Below are 8,885 nucleotides of genomic sequence, written 5' to 3' on the forward strand. Positions count from 1 at the left end.
CCGTTCCTAATTTAGGAAAGAGTCTAACGAATTACTTCAAGAATATGTGGAATAAAATCTTTTCTATTAGAAACTTTTCAGCTTTTCAAAGACTAAATTCATAATAAAGTTAAAGACACAATCACTTTAAATCTGATTTAAATCGCAGGAGACAATTTGTGATTTAGTATCTTTAAAATATTTAAGTAAGAACTAGCAATTCTTGTAAATTTTCACTTCATTACTTAACTTCAGATTCCTCTAACGATACCAAGAACTATCTACCTTGAGTCATCTACTTATAATATTATATACAACTACATTTATACTATGGTAAATCTGAATTATGTTATCGTAGAAATCATAAAAGTTTTTAAACTATCTTATTATCTCTAGCTAAAGCATTGCGCTCATAGTTCGCTGTTAGACTACAAACGAATTGATAAATTTTCATAGCTACGGCATACTACATAGTCTACATTCGTTACTGTTGTGGGAATTAATGCAGCATAGCTTTCCTCGAAAAATGTCTAAATGATCGGAAAATGATAATTTCAAATAGCCACTACAACAACCACCTATGACACGATGAAGGAATCATTTCTTAACATCCTTCCGATATCTTATAATATTTCCCTGATTAACTTTTAAGAAATCAGAATCAATCATATTAAAACCAGGGACTTTTCGATTTTAATCTTTAATTCTCATTTTTTTAATTTAAGAATTTGATTTTTATCGTAAAGTCCTAGTTAAAACTTACGTACTGGTAGATGCTGTAATAATATATTCATTGGCCGTAACATATTAATAACAAAGCCTTTATCGTATAAATTTCTTAAAATTTATACTTACTAAATCGAAATAGTTAACAATATCTTCTTTTATATACGGTATAATTGTTAGGAGAATTGTTCTGCATCCAATCCTCAATATTACGTAAAATTAGAAGTTGGGTGTAATTAGAGTTGCTGATGTCTAATAAAGTTTTATTTATCTTGCATCACACAGTATATAGTTGTTAGCAAAATTGATCCATATCTAATCCTTCAGTATCATCTAAAAGTTAGACATATCATAGTTGCTAATATCGGCAGAAATCGATGTATCATGGTTGCTCTATTTAATTACCTAGTACAAATTATGTTGTAGATTTAATATTGTGATGTAGCCGCCACAAATATTACAATATGATCTATTCATAGTAAAGCTTTACTTTGTTACATAAGTTAGTCCACCTACTAAATTACTAAAATAACTATAAAAGAAATCATAGTTAGTTGTGCATCTAATAGGTACAGGGACGATTTAAAAATTCTATCATTATAAATACTAAGGACTATCTACATTCAGTTTAAAACAGTTCGACTTATCACATCAACTTACAATTCGAATTTGTTTTTGTTTAAGCTTATAGCCGTATTCCTAAGCTCTTATTAACACTGCTTAAAAAATATAAAATAAACCTCCGGAAATATTGCAAATAACTGACTTTTCCTGATTCGCCTTTAAAATATTTTATTTAATCGGTACGCTGCTATTGCAAGGCTTTTATCGAAAACAATAAATGGAAAAATGATTGACAATATCCATTTCGCTCTGCACCATTTATTGGTAAAGTAAGCACTGCTTTAATCTTTAATATCAAAAGATATTAAATATTTCAAAATGATAATCTTTATTAATTGTTGGCTAATAAGTGATCTTGAACAGCGGCCGGTATACCACAATAAAGTTGAATTTTTATTATGAAAATAGTGAAACCGTTAAAGTACAAAGCCATGACACATGCAGTTTTAAACCTAGCTAACAAATGGATAGGCTCTTTAATTACTAGTGCACTATGCATAATTACAAAAATTTTGTTAATCAATATTAGTAAAAAAGTAAGAATATTTCAAAATATCCAAAATGGTAGAGACAAGATAATTTCAAATAAAGCAGATGTTAGTACCGCTAAGAATTTATCATTTACCTAATGTCTCCTATATTTTAAAATCTTTCCAAGATTAACCTTCATGAACTATAAGTAGTCATGCCATAACTTTAATATTAAATACAAAATCATTATCATAAATCTATCCCGTTTTATGATTCCAGCCTTTATATGAACTATATTTATTGGATAAGATATTTCTAGCTTATTATATCATAATCGTGATAGTTATTTTTCCATATTTATAATAATGGTTAGCAGAAGTGATCCACATCTGTGGTATCGAAATCGTCTAGAAAACTAGAACTAAAGCTATTGGTACTAGTAGATATTGGCGAAACAGTAGTATAATGGACAAACTTATATATAACATGATGATGAACAGTCTGTTCAGTTTGCTTATTTAAGTTCTCAACGGCTGGCGATAATGTTTGTAATGATTTATGCTCTATTATTACCTTTGGCCTGCACTCTTCTATAATATTACGAGTATGACTAAAAGATGACACTTTATCATGAATGGAATCGATTGATTTAACTCTTTGAGTGTTATTTGTGATAATAGTTTCCATCAATTCGATGGACTTGCTATTATTTTCTCTCTCATCTGTTTTTTCTATTCCGTTTGATGGCTGATAGCAAGGATGACGGTAATGACATAGACAAGATACACTTGGATTCAAATCTTCACTACTTTTACACGCTATCATACGAGTATACGGATTGGATTTTGGCATAGTTTGCTGATATATCAGGTCTATAATCTTCCATTTAGTCCATTGAAGTGATGTTGAGTCTAGAACTTTTCTTAATTCATTTCCTACCAATTTACCAAAATGATCATAATCATCTTCAACTTGTCCTTCTTGTATCTTCAGCTCATTCATCGTTTTCAAGGCCTTCTCCGTACCATTATTATCCGATTTACTCCTCTTGCTACGATCATTCCCGATCTCAGTAATAGTCCATTCAGGACTCTCTGATCGCTTTACGGGTGTCTTTTTGCAATTTTCTCTGTTGGATAACTTACTGGAGCGTTGGGTGCTTGCTGACTATAATAATTTAAGTTTACGTATTAAGTTAAAATAGCAATAGATTTCTATTATAGGTAGGTAAGTGATAAAATGATACTCTAAGTTATCAATGGTCCACATCTTAGTCCGCAGATCATTTGGTATATTTCAAATTAGTTCACGAAATATTAATGATTTTGATAAAATAATAGCATTATTAATTATCCTTTTCTATATAAAATCGATGATTTCACTTAGTTCATCAGTAAATATTTTATAAGCTATTTACTACAATAAAGACGCCTGAATTCGCATCTTAAGAAACTTTATGATGCAATTACAGTAATTGAGTCCTGAAGTACATGAAATATTTATGCTCTCTTTTCCTGTAACTTAAGAATTCTAATCTTTTTTACTTGCATAATGAATTGGATAATGATTGATCTTCTAATATATTTTGTGTAGAAAACAGAACCTATCTTAATGCTATATTTTCTTTAAAATGCCTACAACTACACCTACCGGATTAGTACTTCTATTCGGTAGGCTATCAAATGCTTCTTTTTCATGACTCTAGAGATAGTTAGAGAGCGACATGAGGAACAAACGTTTATCAAATAGAAATGCAGTATTTTACACATCTTAAAGATAATTTTTATCAAACATTCTTACTGATTCCGATTTATTAGCAATCACTTCCATCTTAGGCATAGAAGATATTACCGACGACGGTTGTGATCGTTGCCCATAAATTTCTTCTTTGGACTTGAAACATAATTTTAAATGCAATTATTTTAATACCGTAACTGCCTCAGCTCTTTGAAAATTTATTTTAACGAGAAAATGTTTCTTTCGTTACTACGGCTTACCAATGGCGTACTCCATGTTGGTAATGGAGCTTGTACATCACGAAGAAATTTTAATGACTCAAAAAATGGCCATGTTGATTGGTAAATACTATTGGCAGCTACGCCCGATCTTCGCGTTGAAATCATTCGCTGATGTTCTCGAAAAAATTGAGTACGAAGCGAGTTCATTTTTTTCTCAGTTACTATGGGCTGACAATGTAATTTCTTAGCCATTTCCTTCCATGCCATGTATCGAACAGCTCGATTTTTATAATGAGGATGCCAAACATTCCACAAGACTTCATTTTCACGATATAGATCAATCAGTTTCTTGATTTTTTCAATTCCCCAATCCAGTTCTGCTTGATAATTTCCTTCCATTTACGGTTTTAATTATTCTTTATCAAACTACACTAATTGAATAGCCTATTTTGAATAGTACAGAAAAACTACATGTTCAAACAAAAATTATAATATTGAATAAAGTAAAATATCATCTGCACTTATTTCTATACGGAATATTGCAGCAATACGTCTCTTAGCACAGCTACCGTTCCTTATATCTTCCAGATAGTATAATACACTTTCAGTTTAACTTTGACATGATAGTTGCAATACAAGTTTAAGCTGTTAACAAGTGGTGTCAAAAAATTTTGTTCACTAATAAAAATGAGATCTATCCTCGCAATGTTAGATATCCTTAGTGCACTTAAAACTATCTAGAATTTTACTCCGGTTTGTTGTTGCTGTATATAGATATCGTTGTCTGTTGATATATTTAATGTTATATCGAAAAGGTGGTTAATGTAATAAAATAAATTATAATTTACATGAAGTAAATTTGCACTATTCATGGGTCTTATTAGTTGCTTCTTATGAGAAGAATTGGATAAAGCAATTCTTTTATGCCAGTCTACCTAGATCTATCACTGTAAAGAATCTATATCATAATAAGACAGTTTACCGATCAATACATTTAAAGTAATTATCAGTTATTATTAAAAAGTTTTCGTATTTGTTTAGCTAAATTGCTTTCTCAAACACAAATATGTATCATTTTTAGCAATCGATATTTTCTAACTGTACTTAAATTGTATAATATTACACGATTATTGACCACATAATCCTATCTTACTTTATTCGAAAATAGATCTTAAAATAGGATTACCAATTGAAGCTTGAACTTGGTTAAACTTTACGCGTTAATATAAAAGACCTACCTACACGAGTTAATCCAGTTATTGATTCGTTGTCAACCTTCTAAATTGCAATATATCCTTATTTACCTCGAATAAATGCGATAAAAGAACTTGATTGCAAACCACCAAAAAATAGTTATGAAACTGCCTTAGCGCAGGGACTCAAACAGTGTATTCTGATCGATTTGTTGAATTTGAGTATACGACATCTCAAGTATTTGCGAATTTTATTAATTTTTTACAATAAATACATAGACAATTACTGTACCTGAACCTTATCTGGACAGACTAATCATGGCTGTAAATCCAATTAGCTGTTATTTATAATTACCGTTACCATTACATCGGTTATTACAGCATATTAATCTACAGAAGTTGAAAATTGGCTTATATATGTAGATCCATTACAACAATCGGTGCATTGCACCAGATATCAGGTCTATTTTGCACCGTCTGCAACTAATATCATTTCGGTTAACTCTTATTATCGTATATAGAAAGGAGAAATCACAATCTAAATGACGGGTAACTTGCATTTTAAATTAGAATGATACTGTATGGTCAATGACAACTATAGGAAAGGCATAGAAATTTGTAATTACGGCAATTACAAAGTCGATAAAATTAAAGAATTTGGTGCCAATTTATGATGTCTGTGATTGACTGCCTCAAACACCTCAACTTTTTCAGAAATACAGATAGATGTCAACACTGGCGTGAGGGCTGAGCTAAAAAGTCAATAAAAAAACTACGAACGATGGCCTATCATTAATTTTCCCTAATAATGATAGGAAAGACCATTTTCCCCCAAATATTCTTTTCATTTATATCCGATAAGGTTTATCGTAAAACATTGCAAACAGTTCCTTTCTTTTGTCGGTTTGTTCATTTTTAATTCTAATGTCAATCTCTTTTAATAGAGCAGTGAGGAATTATACCAATATATAATTAGCTAAAAAATTAGGTTGTTCAGCATCTCGAGGGTTGCATCAATTTCCAAAATTAATTATAATGCACAAAGTAACGTAGTGAGAATTTTAGTTACCATGCATAGAACATTCCTAAATTTTTCCACAATACTATCAGTTTATATGGATTTAAAGGTCTACCTTGCTAAACTCCGGTAAACACTGACGGCTGATTCTGTAATATTTAGGGTTAAATTGTAGTAATACAGTAGAATCATGGTAATCAAGCGATAACGCCATCGCATAATCTTCAAATCTAGTCAGCGAAATATTGCATGTTACGGTTGCATTAGAGCATTACTGTAACATTTACAACTGAAGCTGAATTCAATTAACGACGGATTAAACTAAGCCAATGCATTAACTATAAGGAATGAATTAAATAGTAGGTTAAAAAATCTTCGACTGCAATTACTTGTTGTAGAATCAACAGCACAATAAATGCAATTGTATTCTGCTATAGTGGATTTGGAAAAACGGCAAATGCTATTAATACACACATTGATAACTGTCTACTCATATGAACGTTCGTCTCCTATTACTACACGGCACACTTCTGATTTAGACCGAATTAATTACAGTAACACATTGACGAAGGAAGCCACTTCCAACAGGTGCACTACGCCAGTTGGTAATCATGGTGATACTGTAGCTGTTTATGTAAATCGACCAGGCATTTTCGAATACTTAGGTAAACGATACATTCTCTTCCTGTCTATGGCCATGTGCATTGTAAACTCTAGTTTCTTACATTCGTGCAGACTCAAAATAGTCCATTTCCTTAGGACAGAGTGATAAACACTGACAATCATCGACAACAAATCTTTTACATGTAGTTAGTGTTTTCATATACAGAAAATCTGTAGGTGTTGGAAACAAATAAGCACAGTTAATTTAGAGAACAGTAATTAAACATTAAAAGACTAAAATCTTTTTATTTGACTTTAATACATGATGAAGAGAATTTAAGAGTTGGCTTTGTTTTGTCCACTAGATCGGTCCTCCTAGCAAAAGGATCATTTACGATTGATTAATTAAATAAAATTATAAGCACAAATAACTCAAAATTAACATTAACTTCAAAGCTGTACAAGGAATAACGTACTGTACTGCACTGACACTACATACATTATCATAAGCCACAAGGAAATAAGCAACAACTAACTAGCCCATGCATTAAAACTTTGACATAAAAGGATGACAAATGATTGCTTATTCAATAGATCACCGTGCAGTCAGAGAAGGGTAATAACTCCGACTAACAACTGACTACGGACATTGCATCAATATTGGCCAATAATTCAACGAGTGATAACTTGACGACAATCGACTTAGTCTAGCAAAAGCAAAGACTAAGGCTGGCATACACCATAACCTTACAAAGTAGCACAGTACCGTAGCTTCTATCCAAATTAAGATATATCGTACCTTTGGACGGAATCGTGGTGGAGGGACACGATCTCTTCTATCTTCTTTAGATCGATTTCTGACAATTTTCGAGTGAATGGCACAGCTGACACAGTAGTACAACTTAGCATACATCTTGGGCAAAGCATACGCTACAATGAACGTAGAAAAATGTTTAATCAAGATTCCATTTTACTCAACATGATGGTCATGCTGTGAGATCAAGATACAGCAACATCATCCAAGTAGATCAAACTTATGATTACAATGATAGACTTGCTAGCCATTCGCTACACTTACAATCGTACACGCTCGCTTCCGAGATATCACGGATAGCCGCCGCATCGACCATGTTTCTTATAACAAACTTCTTAATAGCTTTGTCTTTAGGTACACAACGAGAACAATTTGTGCAGCGAACAAACCTGGTATGTCCGCGTCCATGCTTTGATCGTCCGCTATTACGTCTCTTCTTGGTCTATAGCATGGATTAAAATAGAAAGTGGATCGGGAATTACAATTTTATACCAATAACCAGTCAAGATCAGCGGACGCCATTTTTAATACGGTTATGCCCAAATGGTCTATTTTATGATTAATTTATCCATACACTCCCTGTCCATGATGGTTTCATTGCCGAATACAACTAAAACTACCAACTACATTACATTATCATCGGAAATGAACGAAGTCCAACTTTTGCCATGGCCAGGCAATATCATCAAATCTCGACTAGTCACAACCATACTTGATCGCGACTCGACTTTGCAACATGACACTGTTATAACTATAGCGCCACGTGGTATAAGATGAGTGTAAAAAAATGACTTCGATCCAATGGAAAGAATCCAAAATGGCTTTTCTTCCATCGACATATCTCTTTGAGCTTTTCAATGTGATAAGGCTTCATCATGAAGCATGAACTAACATAATTATCAAAGCATTAGTCGATCAATCTCATTTCTTACCATGATTGAAAAAATGAATTTGCCTCAACTTGAAGGTAGGCAACTTCTTCGCCAGCAAGATGGGTAGAAAAGAAGGAAGAAACTAGTGCGGAGCCTCGTTGTAGAGTAGTGGTCACTACTGCGCATACTCTTGAAAACTGTACTGTACCGTACAGTGTACAGTGTACAGTGCAGTACAGTACTTTAGGGTCTGTACTCTGTAGTCTTCACAAGTTGACAGTGTACAGTACAGTAGGCCCCAGCCATAATAACCCCGATTACGCTGAGTATCTGAGTAATCGGGGTTATTATGGCTGGGCCTAGTGTACAGTGTACAGTACTTCAGGGTCTACAGTATAGCCTTTATGCAGTACTGTACATTGTACATGAGTACTGGACTGGACAGAACTGCATAATACCATACAGTATGGGAGAATAGTTTGGTATGGAACATAGACCTGACTAGGAGCATCCGTTTTCGTAAACTACTCGATACCTGGACTGATCACCCACTTCAGTACGTCATCCGTCTAGGTATAGTACAGTATCTCGTGGTCCATGGTACTTTATACTGTACCGTAGTCCATG

The 8,885-nt window shown here is 32.9% G+C and overlaps 2 protein-coding genes across 2 annotated transcripts; both read right to left on the reverse strand.

The window, feature by feature from the left end:
• Nucleotides 1-2,169: 2,169 nt before the first annotated feature.
• On the reverse strand, nucleotides 2,170-4,157 carry TRIADDRAFT_52893 (uncharacterized protein; the record flags this gene model as incomplete). The annotated part of the gene is made up of 4 exons (XM_002109690.1): nucleotides 2,170-2,967; nucleotides 3,451-3,501; nucleotides 3,601-3,693; nucleotides 3,798-4,157. 4 exons carry the CDS (start codon nucleotides 4,155-4,157, stop codon nucleotides 2,170-2,172), a joined length of 1,302 nt encoding a protein of 433 aa, XP_002109726.1.
• Nucleotides 4,158-6,856: 2,699 nt separating this feature from the next.
• On the reverse strand, nucleotides 6,857-8,393 carry TRIADDRAFT_37138 (expressed hypothetical protein). The gene is made up of 4 exons (XM_002109691.1): nucleotides 8,319-8,393; nucleotides 7,651-7,828; nucleotides 7,372-7,502; nucleotides 6,857-6,947 (listed from the first exon to the last, which is right to left on the reverse strand). Exons 1-4 carry the CDS (start codon nucleotides 8,319-8,321, stop codon nucleotides 6,909-6,911), a joined length of 351 nt encoding a protein of 116 aa, XP_002109727.1. The 5' UTR covers nucleotides 8,322-8,393; the 3' UTR covers nucleotides 6,857-6,908.
• Between the last annotated feature and the right edge of the window lie 492 nt (nucleotides 8,394-8,885).

The sequence above is a fragment of the Trichoplax adhaerens genome, genomic scaffold (genome assembly GCF_000150275.1).
Source record: "Trichoplax adhaerens TRIADscaffold_2 genomic scaffold, whole genome shotgun sequence".
In the NCBI taxonomy this organism is placed as follows: domain Eukaryota; kingdom Metazoa; phylum Placozoa; class Uniplacotomia; order Trichoplacea; family Trichoplacidae; genus Trichoplax; species Trichoplax adhaerens.

Bases quoted from the DNA above. Each gene is read 5' to 3' on its own strand.
- TRIADDRAFT_37138 (XM_002109691.1), bottom strand. The intron at 7,503-7,650 runs GTAAGTGTAGCG...CGTTCATTGTAG, and splicing joins GGAAGCGAGCGTGTACGATT to CGTATGCTTTGCCCAAGATG. The intron at 6,948-7,371 runs GTACGATATATC...TCCTTTTGCTAG, and splicing joins CACCACGATTCCGTCCAAAG to GAGGACCGATCTAGTGGACA.